General features: G+C 38.7%; 1 protein-coding gene across 1 annotated transcript; it reads left to right on the forward strand.

Moving 5' to 3' along the window:
- The first annotated feature begins 483 nt into the window (after positions 1–483).
- LOC109243710 (nodulation-signaling pathway 2 protein) lies at positions 484–2478 on the forward strand. The gene has a single exon (XM_019410686.1). It carries the CDS (start codon positions 745–747, stop codon positions 2260–2262), a length of 1518 nt encoding a protein of 505 aa, XP_019266231.1. The 5' UTR covers positions 484–744; the 3' UTR covers positions 2263–2478.
- Positions 2479–20620: the final 18142 nt, after the last annotated feature.

A 20620-nucleotide genomic window follows, 5' to 3' on the forward strand; every position in this document is an offset into this window, starting at 1 on the left:
GAGGGTAATAAAATTATTACAATAAAAATAGTGTACAAAGTTAAGGAATGTAGAGGATATTTTTGTAAACATTTTTTTTTTTTAGAAATATGCAATGCTTTAATACACCAAACCAAATAGTGGATGAGAAATAATCTCAACATAACTAATGTCAACATAACTAATCTTACCATTACTAACACACCTTATTCAATACTATTTTTACTACGTCATGCCAAATGACCGCTTAATGTTATACTCCCTCCATTTCATATTAAATGAGGTACTTTCCTTTTTAGTCTGTTTTGAAATAATTCAACTTTAAACTCTTCATTTTACCCTTTTTGCCCTTAATGAGAAGCTTTTATAACCACACAAATGGCATGGCCCCACAAACCTTAAGCATTTAAGACCACAAGTTTCAAAAGTCTTCTTCTTTTTTCTTAAACTCCGTGCCGAGTCAAACTACCTCAAATAATATGAAACCATAACGGAGGGAGTATATAAAATCAGACCAAACTCCCTATCATTACCACTCTATTCATTAAAGTACTAATCCCTATTTTATTAATGCCTTAATCTCAATCAGGTTCCTACCTTCATTGTCTCTTGTTTCAGCCTCCTCCTCCTCCTCCTCCTTCTTCTTCTTCTTCTTTCTCTTCTCCTCTTCTTCTTCTTCTTCTTCTTTATAAATCACACACTTCTCTTTGAGTTAGCATAATAACAAACACTTGAAACGCAAGGCCTTTGGTACTATTGTTAGGTATGGCGACGATGATGGTTGATGACACCATCCCAGATTTTGATTATTACGGTGGTTTAACCACCCCCACCACCACTACCACTACCACTACTACTACCACCACCTCCTCTTCTGATGATGACCATGATCATGGTTGTACATGGAATGACTGGTCCCCAGTTGTTGATTGGGATGCTTTTTCTGGCGGCGATAATTTTCAAGATCTAATTGAATCCATGATCGAAGGGAACAATTCTTCAGGAGGATTGAATATGAATATCCCAAAATCGACTACTTTTTACAACTCAGAGGATTCTGTGTTGATGGAGGAATCAGAAGAATCGAATAACAATCAGTCGGAAGATGTCAACGGGCTGAAGCTTGTTCACTTGCTGATGGCTGCAGCTGAGGCGCTAACCGGCGTGAACAAAAGCCGTGAGTTAGCTCGGGTGATATTGGTTCGGCTCAAGGAATTGGCTTCCCCTAACGGCTCTACCAACATGGAGAGGTTAGCCGCACATTTCACTGATGCCTTGCAGGCGTTGCTCGACGGTGCAGCCTCAGGATCTTTACCTAAGAGCATGTTTTCTCCTAATTATAAGGACGAGCAGCAACAGGGAGATGTGCTTGCTGCTTTTCAGTTATTACAGGACATCTCCCCTTTTATCAAATTTGGGCACTTCACAGCAAATCAAGCTATTTTAGAAGCCGTGGCTCATGATAGAAGAGTCCATATCGTGGACTACGATATAATGGAAGGAATCCAATGGGCTTCCTTAATGCAAGCCTTGGTGTCCAGAAAAGATGGGCCCCCAACTCCCCACCTTAGGATCACAGCATTGTCGAGGAGTGGCAGTGGTCGTCGGTCGTTCGGGACGGTCCAAGAGACCGGACGTCGGCTAACAGCGTTCGCTGCATCCAGCGGCCAGCCATTTTCGTTTCACCACTGCAGGTTGGACACGGATGAGACGTTTAAGCCATCCGCTCTGAAGTTGGTCCGAGGAGAAGCTATAATTATAAATTGCATGTTACACTTGCCTCATTTTACCTATCGAGCCTCGGATTCAATCGCTTCGTTCCTATCCGGATCCAAGACCCTGAATCCGAGGCTCGTGACCTTAGTCGAAGAGGAAGTACGGCCAGTTGGAGAGGAGGAAGGGTTCGTGGGCCGGTTCATGGACACATTGCACCACTACTCAGCCCTTTATGATTCCCTCGAGGCAGGGTTCCCGCTCCAAAGCCGGGCTCGGGCCTTGGTGGAGCGCGTGTTCCTTGGGCCTCGGATAACCGGGTCATTGGCCCGGATATACCGAACCTGGGGAGAGGATGAGAGGTGCTCGTGGGGGGAGTGGTTGAGTGCGGTGGGGTATCGTGAGAGTAATATAAGCTTTGCAAATCATTGTCAAGCAAAATTGTTGTTGGGGCTATTCAATGATGGGTATAGGGTGGAGGAGATTGGCACCAATAAACTCGTTTTGGGGTGGAAGTCCCGGCGCCTACTTTCGGCTTCTATTTGGACCACTCCGGATAGTGACTTGTAATAAATAAACTATATATAATTCATGCAAGTGTGCAACCCCACCCCAAGTTACTATCTGCTGTATGTGTTGTTATAGTCCTTCTTTGTGTTATATATTTCGTATCGAAACTAGTTTTTCGTGAGGCTTTTCATCGATTCCTATGCCAAGAATCTACTATGTGTCTGTTTTGGTCCTTTTCCTGTGATATTTGGATTGAAATTAGTTGTTTGTGAGGCCTTTCTTCGATCCCTACGATAAGTAGTTTCCAATGGAGTGGCTGAGTGATGAAGGAAGCAAAGTTCTGGCACCATAAAATATTACGTCATGTACTATTTATCTTCCAAGCTTAGATTGACCAATTTGTGAAATTGTTCTGTTTTCTTCAAAGTTAAGATTCCGACTGATGATGATTATTCTACAAAAGTAAAAACCTTTTTGAAAATTGGTGAACAAAGCTATAAATCTTGCAGGGATGAATATAAGGATTATAATCTTACTAGTTTATTTACAAGAAAACGAGAAATGTTATGTCCTACTAGTTTGGAAAAATTAAAAATCTAAATGCTGAAATCCGCGATCAAGGGATCTGAAAGTAGTAACATTCGCGAAAATCTTTTGTGCGATTATTTATAAGANTTTTTTTAAAATATTACGGGGGGTGGGGGCCAGAATCGCTGGAGTTTTTTAATGGTGGGTGGGGAAGCTGTGTCGGTCCAAAGGAAGAAGAAGACGTATAAATCAAAGGGCAGTTCGCAGTATTATACTGCGAATTACCCTAATTCGCGGTATAACACTGCGAAATGCTTTTTGAAAAATAGTTGGGCCCATTTTTAAGCATTTCGCAGTATTATACTGCGAATTGCTTTAACGGCTAAAATTCCGTTAAAGCAATTCGCAGTATTATACTGCGAAATGCTTATTAATGTTACTTTTTTTTAACACTAAAAATGTGCTTTTTGTACAAAAAAGCATCAAAAAAGTTTTGGACTCAGTAATTTATAGCAATAATTACATTATCAGCAGATAAGTAGTTTTGTCTTTTGCTTTACACTGGTCAGACAGTCAATACGCAATAGCCACCTGCCATCGGCAAAATCAGATTTAAAATTTGATGTTTATAATTGGGGTTTTGACGCAGTTACCTACAAAAATAAAACTATTTACCCTTGTCTACCCATTTATTTTTCTACCCATAAACTAATTACATTTCCTACCCATAGTAGTTTTTGTGGGGAATTTTTTCTTTATTCTCCAATTCTTTTTTATTTCTATGCTTTTTTCTTTTCTTTTCTCCTTTTCTTTTTTCTCATTTTCTTCCTATTTTTTTTATTTTTTCTCTTTTATTCATTTATTTTTGCCCAAATCATATTATTGTTATTTTTACCATAACTTATTTCACACTCAAATTTGACTCCTTCTTTATTTTTTTATTTTTATTTTTTTCTTTATTTCTTGTTCCTTTTTTAATTCCACGTGATTGCCATGCAAACCTTGATCTCCTTCCCTACAAATATTAGTACATACTCTACCATTAGCAGTAACACCAACCAGTGATGGAGCAAGACAATATAATCTACGACCACTAAATCTCCATATATACTAGTTAGAATAGAAATGATAATAAAATATTGGAAAATGCAATAAAAATATAAGTAGCAAAAAAGACTTCTAGTAGCACATGATACCAATATGGTATACATGTATACCAACAGAGTATATGATTGCTCTAGAATATTGCTACAACTATCTGTGACTATACTACTGTACCAAAACATTAAAGGATACAATAAAAGTATGAGAAAATTACATGCTCGCATTGCAAGCTAAATATTCGCAAAGCAACTTGCTCATTCCATATACTAACAGGGTGTTTAGTGGTATGGGTCGTTCCAACAATTGCCTATAATTATAAAAACTATTACATAATACATATAATCTATATCCATCAGCACAAAAAAATTTCAGCACTGCAAATCACGTTCATATAAATAATTTTTGAATAGAATTCACTTAAAAATACAGCCAAAACAACCAAAAAAATGCTCAAACTACCATAAGATACCAATATGGCATATAACTATACCAACATGGTATACAGTTTTACTGGTTAATTCTCGGCAACTATATGACTATACTACTTCTACATAACACACATGCATAAAGAGAAAAATAAAAAAAATAGTGTACCACATATTAATGTAATAAAGTATTTCAAGATGTTGAAATATATTACTATTATTAAAAGAAACTTAAATATTGTACTAATAAATGCAGCTAATACAATCAAAAATGATTCAACTAGCATATGATACCAATATAGTATATAGTTATACTAATAGGGTATATAGTTGGAATGAATTGTATACCAAAATGGTATATTTGTATACTATTTGAGTATACAATACAAATTCGTCTTCTTCTCTTGTTCAACTATATTTCAACCCAAACTTCTAAAATCTACTACAAAATCTCCACCAAATTGACTAAAACTTTAGATACAACCTCCAATCAACTTTCCAAACAAACCCATATAGGATCGGATCAAAATAATTAAAAACTCAAACAAACCAAGTTATGAGTTTCAAGCTTCAAGGTCCTTCAATGGTGGATTTGAATTTTTGTACAATAAAGTCAACCCACCCATAATCACTGAAAAACGCAACAACAATTCACGAAAATCATGAATATCAGGTGATTTTTTTCGGCATTTGATTAATTAATTGCGGTAACTATTAAAATCATGAACACAATATAGGAGCAGAGGGTGGTAGAAGAACTTGGAACAGCCTGATAACCATGAGCATAATATTCAGGTGATGATGCGGTGACGCCAGGTGGAGGAACTGGCTGAGGAAAACCGATCACAGGTTGATGTGGTGGAAATTCTATGGCTCGGATCTTTAGTATTCTCTTATTTATTACCTGTCTTTTGAGTTGTTCTGCCGGATCGGTCGCTCAGGTAACTGGTAGGTGCTTGAAAAGTTCCATATTCAGGGGGAGGAGGCGGGTAAATAGTTTGGCCCCATGGGTAGGTAGTAAATAGTTTAGGTATGGGTATTTAAGGGTAAATAGTTTGAACTTAATGGGTATAAAGTGAGATTTTCTCTATAATAATAGGTTGGAGTTAAATTCTAGCCCACTCATGTAGAACAACAAAATAAGCCCAAGCCCAACCCTAAAGCTGTAATTCTATGACTCTTGGCTATAATTATTTACAAATGTTTCGGGCATTTCTGTGACGTAAAAAGAACATCAGCATATTTTTATATGAAAAATGTTTTACATATTCAGGAACTTAAGCATTATTTGGTATGAAGTTTTTCCAAAAAAAATTAATAAAATACATAGTATAGGAGGAAAACTTCAGCTCGTTCTGGTGAAGTTTTTTAAGATAAAACTAAAAAACTTCAGCATGCCATGCTGGTTCTGCTGAAGTTTTTAAAGATGAACTATAAAACTTCAGAATCCCATGCTGAAGTTTTTGAAAAAGCTTTACGTTTCTGCTGAAGTTTTTTAAAAAGCTTATCAAGTGCTAAAGTTTTTGAAAAATCTGTATGACAAAATTAATGAATCCAGGACAAAAACTTCAGCTTATTAAATGCTGAAGTTTTTAGAAATAAACTAACTAACTTCAACATAATGGGATGAAGTTTTTGAAAAACCTGTATTACAAAATTAAATCCAGGACAAAAACTTTAGCTTACTAAGTGCATGTTTTTAGAAATGAACTAAGTAACTTCAGCACAATGGGCTGAAGTTATTTGAAAAAGCTGTACAACAAAATTAATTAATCCAGGACAAAAACTTCAGCTTGTAGGTGCTGAAGTTTTCAGAAATGAACTTAAAAACTTCAGCACATCCCATGCTAAAGTTTTTGTTCAATATTAAATTTTAGTTTATTTTTTATTTTTACGTAGTGTAGGAGGAAAGCTTTAGCTCGTTCTGCTGAAGTTTTTAAAGATGAGCTAAAAAACTTCAGCATCCCATGCTGAAGGTTTTGTTCAATATTAAATTGTAATTTATGTTTTTATTTTTACCCAGTGTAGGAAGAAAACTTCAGCTCGTTTAGCTGAAGTTTTTAAAGATTAACTAAAAAACTTCAGCACTTTATGCTGAAGTTTTTGTGCAATATTAAATTTTAATTTATGTTTTATTTTTGCACAGTGCAGCTATGTTTTAGCTCGTTTTCCTAAATTTTTTACATATGAACTAAATAACTTCAGGTTGATTAAACTACAAGACAAGTACTTCAGCATATGTAAAAACTCATCTTGTTTAGCAAATAAACCAAAAATTTCCGCATATTATGCAGTGGAAAACTTCAGCATATTTGAATTTGTCGGATTAGAATGTTAGAATTCAAAGTGAATCAGATTTAGAATGCAAATTCAGCATATCAGTGAAGATGAATCATGAAATCAATCAGAAAACATATATCATCAAATCAATCAGTTTCAAAAACTATTTTGAATTCTGAAGATGAATTTAAATACTCACAATGTATTTTATAATTTTGAATTTGAAATTTGAATCTGGTTCAAATCTGGTTTGCGAGAGGCGATCTGAGGAGAGACGGAGTGATGGAGGAGAACCGTAAATTGATTTATGCGTGATGCATCTTTTATATGTTTTGAAAGGGGTATAATAGTCATATTATTACGGATTTTTTGTTAGTTGGCTACGAAATAAATAGTTTTTAAAAATAGGGCACAGGTTAAACTGTCGCATAAATATAGGGTACGACTACAAATCCCCCTTCTATGACTCTTGGCTGTAATTCTATGACTCTTGAATCCTTTTTAGCATTGAGATTGTAACACAAAATGGATGATCACATTCGCATGTTATCACCAATGGTTTAAGTCGTAAAGAATGACTAAATATCTGGTGCACCTCTATCTTTTCTTAAAGATGATGGAAATATTTATGCATAACTTTAAGATGTAAGAATTTAGCAATTGGTTCAAAGGAATGAGTAAATCTCTTGGTACTTCTATCTTTTCTTGAATTTGTTGGAAGTAATTGTTCACAAATGTTTGTAACCAGCATAATTTTACATATTCAGTTTGCATGTTTTGAAGGATTATCCTATTTTATTGTTGGGCTTAGGTTTTTTGAAAGATTTCATCAGAGATAGAAGAATACGATGATAATTGGTATCAAAGATTAAAGGAAGGTTATGGCAAGGAAATAGTTTTAGGTAAAATTTATCATTGTCCATTCTATACTGGAAGAAAAAGAAGCAAGCCTACAACATTAAAGATATTGCGCTACATTCTTCAGGAGTGAGCAAAGGCTCAAAAGAAAGGTACTAAAGAAATATTTGGAGTATATTTATCGAAAAAAACCCGAAAAATCCGAGGAAGATCGAGATTAAAAAATCCGTCTTTTGTTGGTTTGATTTGATTATAGATTTAAAAACTCGATATAGTTTGATTGATTTGGTTTTGATAAAAACCGAACCAACCTGGTCCATATACATCACTTATGGCAGGTTAAGGATATAGCAAGTACTACTTATTGTACTTTAAAATGTAAACAGGGAGTTGGAGGAGTGAGCTTCGAGTAATTCCTAAGACTTGCATTCATTTCAGATTGCACCATTCTTTATTTATTTTGCTTTAAAAAAAACCTTCATTTTAACTTCTGAGCATAATATATTCACATTGTCAGCTTTACATCTAATTAACATATACTTTATTTATCCAAAGCTGCAGGATTCTCATTTCAATGACCTCCCTCACGAGACAATAGTAAATGTATGGTTTTGTTTTGTTGTTTTTTTCTTTTTCACCACCACACTGTTCCAAAATCAGATCCATATATATGTTGTTTATTTAATGAACAGAACAAAAAGAACAACAAAATAAGGCTTCTTTATCAAGTGTTCATCAACTGATATGTTTTCACAAATAATTGAAATTATCTTTGTTGGTATAGTATAACCCTTTACTTCCACAGTATTTACAATTTGTAATATTAGAGATTGAGGTGGAGAAAGGACTATGCTTTCTTTTTAGGTTCCCAAACGAAATGAGGAATTAGTCGCTTTAAGAAAGGCTTTGCATTCGGAAAATGGATTTATACTAAATTTAGCTAAGATAGAAGTTAAAACTTAAGAAAACTGTAAACAAATGCTGTGTGAATGCAATTTAATTATTGGCTTAATTTTGAACTCATTTTTTAGGACCCTTTGAAGCTTGAAGACTTTGCAATTAAATAGTTGGCTTGATGTTGTCATGTTACTCGTCAGCAAAAAGGTGCTACTCCTTCCGTTTCATATTAGATGAAGTACTTTCCTTTTTAGTCTGTTCTAAAATAAATGACACATTTCTAAATTTGGAAATAATTTAACTTTGAACTCTTTCATTTTACCCATTTACCCTTAATGAGAAACTTTTTTAGCCACACAAATATCATGGTCCCACAAACTTTTTACACCTTACCCTTTTAAGATTACAAATTTCAAAAATCTTTTTTTTCTTAAATTTCGTGCCGAGTTAAACTACCATATTTAATATGAAATGGAGGGAGTAATATTTTGAAGTCCAATTGACTGAAAAGTGGGTTGTTAAATTAGATGCTCTATCCCTCTCCTACACCTGTAAGCATGTCCTTTATATTTGTTAAAAAATACTTAAACATGCGAAGATTCCTAGAATGTACTTTCAAGAATGGTATTTAAAAATTAAAACGTTTCTTTTTTTTTTTTTAAAACTAAAAAATAGTCAGCGATTTGAACAAATCAAATAAAACAAGAATATGTAGTTTTTATAAAAAGCAAAGATCCTCTCTTATCAGGATGATTTATATTTATCTCCATATATAGATGAGCATTTGCTGTAATTGGTTATCGGGCTTCAACCGATAGACATAGGGATTATTTGGTTCACATGCAAGTTGTCCATAAAATATAATATAAGAATTGTTTATGTGGTAATGATAATGATAACGATAATGAAGAAATTGTTATATAGTAATCAACAATGTAAGAATTATTATGATTGTATTGGTCAAAATTTGACCACCACGACCGAGTTGCCCGACACCCCGCCTCGGTAACCAGGCGGTGATAATCGACGGAGCCCACTCCATTTCTCTTCTGAGATATCCGACAAATCAAAAAAGGCAACACCTAAAGTCACGACTAAGATACATCAGTGACGAGAAAACGTCAAGTCAGGCAGCGAGTAAAGTGACTTTGACTATAAATGGTCCAAAAAAGCTCTCTACAAGGGAGGGGGATTTTCCGAGAAAAAGAGGGGACAAAAGCTCCTCCCTTGTATCTTAGAAAAGAGGGAAAAAAGATCCCAAAGAATACATGTAAACCTACTTTTTTATCAATTAATGAGAAAGACAATATTCAATCTCAATAAGATTTATCATGCCTCTTTCATCTTTTATATTATGGTTGTCGTTAACGTTTCGATCTGGAGTTGATTATATTTGGCTAAGATTTACCCCTTCATCTTTTTGATTGATTTGTTCAAAGAGGTTTTTATATCTTTTGAGTCAAACAATTTGGCGCCGTCTGTGGGGATTTCTTAGTGAGAATTTCCTAGTTCCTCCCAGATCGAAACCAAGAAGGACAATCACTCATCAAAAGGAACACGGAGGAAAAGCCCAACCCACGTAAGACACGAGAGCAGCGCAGGGAAGGAAGAAGAGCCAAGCAAGATAGCCGGGCTCGGAAATCTTCGCCCCATTGACCATCGATACTAAACAAAACAAACGATGTTACCAACCTGCATTCTCCCACCGGACCACCGGGCCGGAGCGAAGAATAGCTCATCCTCATCTCCCATTCTTTGTCCATGCGAGCACATAAGCCCCGCGCAGACGAACGCGCACAAGAAAATCTCGATTGAAGGGCAAATATGGCTTCAACACAACCGAAATACCTCTTGCCGGCAACATCTCTGAGGTGGACGGCAGGATTCAGACAAGAAAATGATAAGGCATACACTGCACGTACCTGAAAACAAAGCATTAACACACTCGTATTCACTAGCTTTGCATCATCCGGTGCAAGCGATACAAAACAGACTGGGACTCCCACGAAAAATGCCAAACTCTCTGGGAACCGGAACGACAATGGGCCGCTATTTCGATAAGTTCGAAATAACGCCCTTTAAGGCTAAGAGCCTTCTCCAAATGAAAAGAAGAGTTCGACCTCGATCGAACGACGACAGGCCGCTATCTCGATAAGTTCGAAATAACGCCCTTTAAGGCTAAGAGCCTTCGCCAAATGAAAGAAGAGTTCAACCTCGATCGAACAACGACAGGCCGCTTTTTTGATTAGTTCGAAATAACGCCCTTTAAGGCTAAGAGCCTTCGCCAAATGAAAAAGAAGAGTTCGACCTCGATCGAACGACGACAAGCCGCTATTTCGATAAGTTCAAAATAACTCCCTTTAAGGCTAAGAGCCTTCGCCAAATAAAAAGAAGAGTTCGACCTCGATCGAACGATGATAGGCCGCTATTTCGATAAGTTCGAAATAATGCCCTTTAAGGCTAAGAGCCTTCGCCAAATAAAAAGAAGGGTTCGACCCCAATCGAATGACGACGGGCCGACATTTCGATAAGTTCAAAACGGCACACCCCTAAAGGTCGACAACCGCTGGAAGAACAGAAAAACCTGAACTCATAACGAGCCTCTGTCTTACACTAAAGCCATAAACAGGTGAAATAAAAAGTGAAGTACAATGCAAACAACGAAGAAAAGAACTCTTACTTATGCAAAGTCACAGTGCGGGCTACCACCGCTTACATACAGCCCAAGCCAACCCAAAGGAAAAAAATAAAACGAACGAACAAACGACAATCGACAAATGAAAGGAAAATAAAAAGAAAAAGCAGAGGGCCACATCCTTCATTCGGCGTCATCACCGCCGTCACCATCACCACTATCATCGCCGTCTCCAAGAGATTCTCCATCATCACCATCCGCATCCCATCAGCTTCGGGCGTCGCTGCATTATATCCACAGTTAATGCGAGCCTCCCGAGCTTTCGCCCACGCTTCTTCATAAGCCGCCTCAGCCACGGTGCCCGCTTCCCACAAATTCTTAAATATGTCCCGCTAGGCTTCAGCATAAACCCAGAGCTCGTGCGTCTGGCGAGGAACGGCAGCGGAAGACGACTCGATCTAAGCCCGTAATCGCTCATTTTTGCCTCCAGGGCCGCAACCCGATCTCCCAGAACCGATGCCTCCTGATCGATCACACCTATGCGCTCCTCGAGCCTCGCCTCCCTGAGGGTAGCTGTCGCCCTCTCCGATTCCTGTTCAGATTGAAGTACGCGAATGTTGTTCTCCAGGGCCGTCGCTCTCGCCAAAGCCTCAGACCAGGCACTCTCAATGTTTTCTTGTCCAGCGACTTTGCTCTCCATTGCGGTCAATTTTCTCATCCACTCCATGCTCATCGCCTCGACCTTGACCAAGTTCTGTTCCATCTCCGACTGTATCGACCTCAACCTACCCTGCAAGTGCTCACACTCCGCTACGATCCCCTTACCTAACTCGAGCTCCTCGTCCTTAAGGCGAAGTTGCTCCTCGAGTTCGCTCTTACTGCGAATGGTCTGCATCAATTCCCGATCCCTTTTCTCCAACTCCTCACCGAGAGCCCGATTGCGGGTATCCGCCCTCAGCTGCTCATGTATCTCGCGACACCTGCCACGGTAGAGACGGTATTTCTCCAGCATCTTCAGGAAGACCCTCGCCCGGGTGTTGGCCCTGCGAATGCTTTCCCCTTCCACCAAGTATGTCTGGAAGACGCAAACGCGGGGTTAAACAAATATTCTTGGAAAGGGCAAAAGCATACAGCGGAAACAAAATGTAACGTACCCTTAAGCCCATGACGACCACCTCGTCCCTCAACTCAGCATCGGGAACATCCCGAAGGGACTTGTTCTCAGCCTTGGAGCATAACAGGCTGAATTGCGGCACCAAGTCCTCCCCTGCGCCAAGATTAACGCCAGAAGGGATCTCAAGGATAAGGGCCGAGCCCCCCGCATTAACCACCGAACGAGTAAGACCCTCATCGAACATCCTAACATCGTCGGGGTCCAAGTATGACTCCGACTCGTAATCATCAATCACCACGCCTTTTCCCCTCTCAGCTGCAGAAGAGGAGGCACGACCCGCTACAGAAGATGAGGGCACGTCTGAAGTCATAGCGGTGGCCCCAGAAGCCTAGTTCTCTACCGCGACAGGGTGTTGATCATCAACAGCGACATGAACTTCCGATTGAACCAAGACGGCGGCAGGGGTTTCCAATCACTGATCACCGACACCAGTAACTCCAACGGATTGTTCCGTCCCTATAGGCGGAGCCGCAATAACACCCTCGCCGGAACCCGTCGTGGGAGAGTCTTCCAGATGAATCACCGTCGGGGGCGCCGTCTCAAATTCTACTCTCCGTCTCTTCGATGACCCCTCTTCCTCTCCAGTAAACGTTGACTCGTCCTTTGGGCGAACGACATTGGTCGGGACCTCGTCTTGGGAAGCAGCCCTCGCTGGAGTAACTAAGGCCGCAGACTCAACCGAAGCAGCCCTCAAAGAAGGTCGTATAGTGGATACTGAGATAGGGCGAGTGGATGGGGCCGGTTGGCAAAAAGCTAGCTGAGGAGGCCTAGCTCTCCGCACCCTTCCTGGCAACGATGCACGATGCATAAGAGGCTAAACAAAAACAAAAGAGGAGAGAGAACAGTGGATAAAGGTGTCATCTCACCTGTAAGGGGCCTGCGTCCGAACCTCTCATGGAAGGTCGACCATGTGCGAATTCCCGCTGTATGGGGGAATCCCTTCACGAATCCCTTTGACAGTAGTGGAGGCAATCTCTCGGCTACAAAGACGAGATAGTTTAATACTCACAGAAAACGGTCGAACATTTCGCTAACTAAAAAGGCAAACTTACGTGCGAAGTTCCATCTATCAGGAAATCCCTTTGGGTCCGCCATAATGTGTTCGGTCCGCACATAAAAGTAGTTCTCGTAGAAATAACGATTGGTCCTGTCGTCCATCTTGACCACCAGACTCATTGAACCCTGAGGACGCATATGAATCATCGAACCACGAATCAATTGAGGAGCAAAAATGCTGAGCATGTGGTTCAAGGTGACCTCACGACCGGCGAGCTTCGCATACTTGAGCAGCATGAGAAACAACTTGTACAAATAAGGTGAAAGCTGTGCGGGGCACACTCCGTAGAAACGGCAAAAATCTACCACCAACATAGGAAGAGGGAGGGCGTACCCTACAATGAAGGGGTAGGCGTAGAACACGCAGTACCCGAGACGATCGAAGTGAACTATGTCGTCCCCATCCACCGGCCGTATATCGACATAATCGGGGATTCCCCACCTTTCTTTTAGATCTGCAATCCCCCTCTCCTTTACGACAGAAAGGACAGGTTCCGGCTCCTTTCCGCCACTTGAGCTGAAGTCAGTCGTCTCTCTCCCCAGACGAGGCAAGATCTCGATCACTGAAGGAATTTCCTCATCCTCCGCCGTATCCACCCCTCCGGCGACCTGAACAGAACTCTCCGGTACCAGATTAACGGCGAGAAGGTTGTCTTGAAGAGAATCACCAGCCATTCGTTTTAGCAGAAGACGCTCCAAAAGTAGTAATGAGAAGAAGAAGTGAAGGATTTCAGCGAGCAAGAAGATGAGCAGAAATTCGAAGTATCAGTAAAAGCTATGTTTGAAGAATTCTCTCAAGCGAAAGATAAAGTGAATCCATCAAATGACAAGTTTCTTCTATTAATAAGAGATATAAATTCCCCGTGCACAAAACCCAATAATCGCCATTCGGGTCTGGTAGGGCACGAAACATTTCAATCCCCCAGAAATGTGTGTCATAATGGTGGTGACCACGAGCCAACGCTTCAGTACCAACCGACGTCTCGATTCCGAAACAGTTGCAATGGTCCATGAGGATAGACGAGACACCACCATTCCGCCTTAAGCCCACAGAATGCGACTAAGGAATGAAAAGTTGTAGGTCAGATTTTTCTCGACCTCTTAACGAACATGATCCGTCTGCCGAGTCCGACATAGGACGACCCCGAAAGACGGAGGGACTAACTGTATTGGTCAAAATCTGACCACCACGACCGAGTTGCCCGACACTCCGCCTCGATAACCAGGCGGTGAAAATCGACGGAGCCCACTCCATTTCTCCTCTGAGACATCCGACAAATCGGAAAAGGCAACACCTAAAGTCACGACTAAGATACATCAGTGACAAAAAAACTTCAAGTCAGGCAGCGGGTGAAGTGACTTTGACTATAAATGGTCAAGAAAAGCTCTCTACAAGGGAGGAGGATTTTTCGAGAAAAAGAGGGGACAAAAGCTCCTCCCTTGTATATTAGAAAAGAGGAAAAGATCCCAAAGAATACATGTAAACCTATTTTTCATCAATTTATGAGAAAGACAATATTCAATCTCAATAAGATTTATCATGCCTCTTTCATCTTTTATATTATGGTTGTTGTTAACGTTTTGATCTGGAGTTGATTATATTTGGCTAAGATTTACCCCTTCATCTTTTTGATTGAGTCAAAGAGGTTTTTATATCTTTTGAGTCAAACAATGATAGTGATTAATAATAAATACATTATTATCAAGGAATTACTTATTTTAAAGGTATTTTTTGTTGGGAAAAATAATACCCAGTCCAGGAATAATATCCACGGTAAATGACAATAATATAAGAGAGTAACAACGATACCAAATCTTTTAACGGGGTAAAATACAATACTCAAACGGAGCAATATATACTACCATAATATTACAACTTGGTAGTGTCAAGAGACAACTACAACTTCAAAAGAAACAACACTATTTATTTTAAACATCACATTTCGATATTACTTGATGAGTGGTGATTTTACCATTTCTTTTGGTCTCTTTTCTTTCGTTTTTGTATCCGTTAATTATGAATATGAGGTTGTTTATAGTGTGTATTGCTAGATTTTCAGGTAAATGATGCTATGAAGAGAGTTAAATTCAATTGAAGTGGAATTGAGCAAAAAAGAGTAAAACAAATGCAAATTCCTTCAGTGATTCCGCATATGCAGAACACTATGCGCTTTATGGGACCTCGTATCTGCGAGGAGAAGGCCGCATCTGCGGAGTTAAGCAACCTTCACTGGGATCGCATATGCGATTGAGAAATCGCTTCTACGGACGCGCTTCTGTGCTTGATGTCCGCATCAGCGGTCGCGCTTCTGCGCGTGATGTCCGCTTCTGCGGAGTAAATATTTTCCACCAAATATTGCTTCTGCTAGAAGATATCCGCATCTGCGGAACTGCACCTGTGAGGATTATTCCGCAGGTGCGATCAACAGTCTTCAGTTCTGGTCACTTTTGACAATTTACATTATCTCCGTTCCAAACCCACAAATACATGACTTAACTGATTGGAAACATATCTTTGGTATCTTTGGCAGACCTTTGAAGTATTTTTGAGTCTCTTGACTAGAGAACACAAGTTTTGGAGCTAGGGTTCTTGCACACACACTTGGGCTTTGAAGATTTGAAGCTTTTGATTGAGAATTTCTTACCCATTTATGTTCATTTCTTTATTTTCTTGCTTTGTATTGTATATCTAAGTGCGTAGTATTTTTTCCAACACTTGAATCTTGTTTATAGGAATATCCATATTTAAAGTGTGGATTAAATATCTTGTTGTGCTTATGTATTAAACTATTTTTATTTATTATGAAGTGAGTTATTGTTTCATTGATTATTCTTGTTCTTTAATGTTTCCAAAGGGATTGGCTAACCCTAGGACTCACCCATTTACTTCGAATTAATTTTGAAAGATAATTTTGGGTTGGGAAAGATTAATTAGTAAGAACTTGAGGCTTTAACCCTCACTTTATAGATTCTACCTAGGGATAGGATTGAACTACTTGTAGCCATATTCGGGTGTGCTTAATCTCTTAATTATTTTAGAGATAATTCAATTAGGAATTCTTGTTAGTCTTCGGAAGAATCCAGTATAGAATTATTACCCGAGACTAATTAACATAAACTCGCTCATATTTGTAAAATCGTGAAATACATTGGATCGTTACTTGAGTATAATTCCCCGTGCATCTATGCTTGTAGCCATTGATCATTTTACTTGCTTTCTAGGTTATTTTACATTTTCGCATTTAGACTCAAATATTTTCTCAAAACCTTTCAAGTGTTTGGCATTGCATAATAAGTGATAATTCTCTTACACGCCTAATCGCCTACATATTGTTCTCTTTGGGATTCAACCTCGACTCATAGTTAGGTAAATTATATTGCATGAGATCGTGTCCATTTACTTTTTAGTAGTGGGCTTGGCTTGATTCTTTGGCCTAATTGCATTGTTTTGACTTGCTTATCATGATTATAATTCCTGACTAACTTGGTTTGATATTTAGGTACTTTAAACTTCAAAAATGGACCCGAACTTGAACAAAAACATGACATTTAATTATGAAATTGAGGAAGAAGTTGTGGAGTAACAATTTAACAATGAACGCTTCATGTATGCTGATTGTTATCGCCGGTATTATGACAACCTTCTCACAAAAAAATTAGTGCTTGAAAAGGGGATCTCCAAGGATAAATTGGCAGAGTTACTTCTAGATTTTTATGGCCTTTTGCAGACCACTGGCTGGTCTTGTTTTATGCCTACTCCGTGCGAGGCCAATAAGGAGCGGGTTCGTGAGTTTTACGCAAACCTTAAACGTACAAACTTAGACGACCCACAACTCACCATAAGAGGCAAAATAGTGAGGTTTGGGAGTGAACATATCAATGACATTTTAGGGCTTCCTAACCATCCACTTGAGCCGGTGCGAGAAAAGGATCATTGCTCAAATGGAGATTGGCTAGCTTCTAAACTTTATCCTGCAGGTATGAGAGAAAGGTGGGCGAACAAGAGAAAGGGTTTGAAGTCCATCGATTTCACAGCTGAGGCCAAAATGTGGCTTTACATCATCTGCAATAGAGTATCACCGTGCGGCATGTTTCAGATGTTTCATATGGCAGGGCCTTGATAATCGCATTACTTTACGACATTCATGTGAATGTCAGCCATTATATCATTCAGGAGCTGAAAGAGTATTTGCAAGATGACCGTTCAGGCTTGATGTTTCCTTCATTGATTATAGAGTTGTGCCGGCGGGAAATTGCTAATGTGTGTAGCACCGATAATTGGTTACCGGATGACAAACCCTTTCATACGTTGAGAGTAACGGGCGAGGGTAGTGTAGTAAGGAGTAAGAAGAGGAAAGTCAACCGGACCAGAGTCATCCTCATAGGGAGCATTGCCTGAGGGACCATTTGGGATGTTAAACTCGCAGCTTGGCGCTATCCGTGACATAGTGTCACAACTCCCTAGTGGACCCTTACACCCTCCGCCTAGGCCCGAGTATTTTACCAGGGAAGAAATGAAAACCTACCTAGATTCCTAAAAAAAACAGGTAGAGTGTCATGGTATGTTGGCAACTTCTGTTAGCAGACTCGAGGCAGCCTATGGCAACATGGCCAAGGCACATGTAGATCTTCAGGCAGACTTCAAAAAGGAGAAAGAGAGAAATAAGAAGAAGGGAAAGTTCATGATAAATATGTGGAGAGGTATCAAGGCCATCTTTAAATGGGTGCATCCAAACAGGAAGATACCGGTCGAGGACAAAGACAAGAGTGAAGAGTATTCATTCTTGTCGAATGCTGTTGATGATGATACTGATGCTACCGATGATGATGAGGCCGAGATCTCTCCACGGTAGTGATTAGCCTTTTCCCGTAATCTACTAGTCTGATGCAGACCTCAGGGAGACCCTCAAACTACTCTTATTTTATCTAGTTATTGTGCAGTGAGGACACTGCAATATTTTTAGTTGGGGGTGGCTTTAGGGAGTATACTTTATTTGTACATTGATGCTTAACTTGTTCCCTTGCTGGGCTTATGCTTTTGTATGGATATTGTGTGCCCTTGCTGGGCTTATTTTACTATTGTTTATCATATACCTTTGCCGGACGTAGTTGTGATGGGATATAAATGCGGATTAGTCGTTTTTGTTATTCTATTTTATTTTTATTCTCTTATTTATTTTCCTTAGTAGTTTTAGTTTATGTTGTTTTTATTCCTTTAATGTTAGTTGCTTTTGTTATTTAATTTTCTTTAGTAGTTTTTAATTATTTTACTTTCATTCCTTTAGTGTTTATTTTATTTTCTCTAGCAGTTTTTAGTTTATATTATTTTTATCTCTTTAGTAGTAATATACTTTTCAATAAAAATTTTTGGATTCTTTTTGTGCTATGGTTCTTTTCTGAGGAATATTTTTGTGTTGAACTAGGCGACTTTTCCCTATGATGGATGGCGTGATGACTTTCTTAAGAGAATTAGTCTTGTTTTGTTATGTGGAGACTTTTGTATTGTTTGGTACTAATAAAATTAGTCTCTTCTATGTGAAGTGTGAATTAACAATACCCATCCGGATTTTTGTTGTAAATAAAAAAAGTAAGTTGCATGGGGAAGAATAATTTTTGTGATAACGTTTTGGCTCTTTTGGTGACTCTTCGCCTACTAGTTGGCAAGATATTGCTCTAATTATTCTTACTAAGAAGTGAAATTGATCCGTCTTGATTAGTTCATGTGCCATTTGTGTTAGTTCTTGTTAAAAATAATTCTTCTGTTTACTTTTATCATATTGAACTTGCCCCATTAGTCTTTCAATGCTATTGTTAATTATGTTTGGTTGGAGGGATGACCTTATGCATTCTTTGTGATATTTTAAAAAGCCTCTTTAGCCTTTCGATCCTATCATTGCATAAATATTATCACTAGTTTACCCCATTTGAGCCTTTAACCTTTTCTTTGGTTACTTCATTACAAACTTTTAACTTTTTGTGAAATAATTCCCTCTTTTGAACTCGTCCCTCCTTGAATTTAAGAATGAGGCTAAAAGCCTAAGTTGGAGGTGTTGGTATTAATTGGGAAATGGTGAAGATGTACATTGTGTGTAGAAACATATACTTCAAAGTTGTTTATATGAAGATACTGAAGCTCCAAAAGAAAATAGTTGTATAAAAAAAATGAAGTCTTGAGAAAACTAGAGAGGTACTTTAAGGTGGTTCTATGTTGGTAACTAGATGTCAATAAGGGCTATGTCATTTAAAAATAAGCAAAGTGCAAAAGAAAGATAAATGTATAGTGTTCAAGGAGGGTGTAGTCACTTGTATCCAAAATGCTTATCTTATCCTTCCCTAAACCTACGTTACAAGCTTAAGAAGTCCTTATGGGATCTCCAACCAAATGTTCTTGAATATGCGGCGAATTAAAATAAGGGGAAGTTTATGACATGATATTATGTAACACTTAAAATTATTTGTTGAGAGTGAGTGTCTTTATGCATTTGTCCCTTATGTTGTTCTTGCTCATATGGTGAATTTGGGACTTCTTTCTTGTGAGGGCACATGGATTATGATGGATTGCTGACATTGATATATTCCGAATTATGTAAATTGAGCATATATAGTAGACTAGTTCTTTTGAGTCACTTCTTGAGTCTTGATTGTTGTCACTTGATTATTTTGAAACTCCATCGCATTGTTGAAGTTGTTTTTAAATGAGGGAGTTATGGTTGAGATTCACATGCTTGAGCCTAATTATTAGTACCAACCAAATCCATAAGTGTTATGCTTAATTAGAGAATGTGATTTGGAAATGATAGCGATGCTAATCGTGCTTTAAATGGTAGAGCCTCATTGATTTTTTGGTTTTGATTTGCTTGATGACAAGCAAAAGCTTTAAGTTGGGGGTGTTGATGAGTGGTGATTTTACCATTTATTTTAGTCTTTTTTCTTTATTTTTTGTTTCCGTTAATTATGATATAAGGTTTTTTATGGTGTGTATTGCTAGATTTTCAGGTAAATAATGCTATGAAGTGTCACGCCCCAAACCTGGGGAGGCATGGCTGGCACCCGGTGTCGTGCTGGCCCGAGCGAATCACTCTGTAACTCATGATCGTTCGACCAAAACTAGAACATACATAGGTCGAGTTAGCTGGACTCAATCCTTTTGTAACTATCATGGGCCCACATGGCCACAACTCATAATGTACAACTGTAAGTGAAATAACACTGTACCACTGAACCATTTTTCTTAAAATATGAATGCATATAGGTCGTCAAGGCCTCTGACATACTGTACAAAATGAACCTCTCTCTACAAAGCCTCTAAGATTATTTGCCATTAAATGGGTGAGGGTACCGGCCTACCCATAAGTCTGTAGCAAAACTCTGACACGATGACTCATATACTCGGTTACACTCCGAATGAGGCGGAGTCTTATCGATCATTCGCTGAATGCTAATCTCTTTTACTACGAGGGC

This window comes from Nicotiana attenuata, unplaced genomic scaffold, assembly GCF_001879085.1.
Source record: "Nicotiana attenuata strain UT unplaced genomic scaffold, NIATTr2, whole genome shotgun sequence".
Lineage (NCBI taxonomy): Eukaryota > Viridiplantae > Streptophyta > Magnoliopsida > Solanales > Solanaceae > Nicotiana > Nicotiana attenuata.

Excerpts from the sequence above, each read along its gene's own strand:
- LOC109243710 (XM_019410686.1), top strand. The coding sequence starts at position 745 with ATGGCGACGATGATGGTTGATGACACCATCCCAGATTTTGATTATTAC.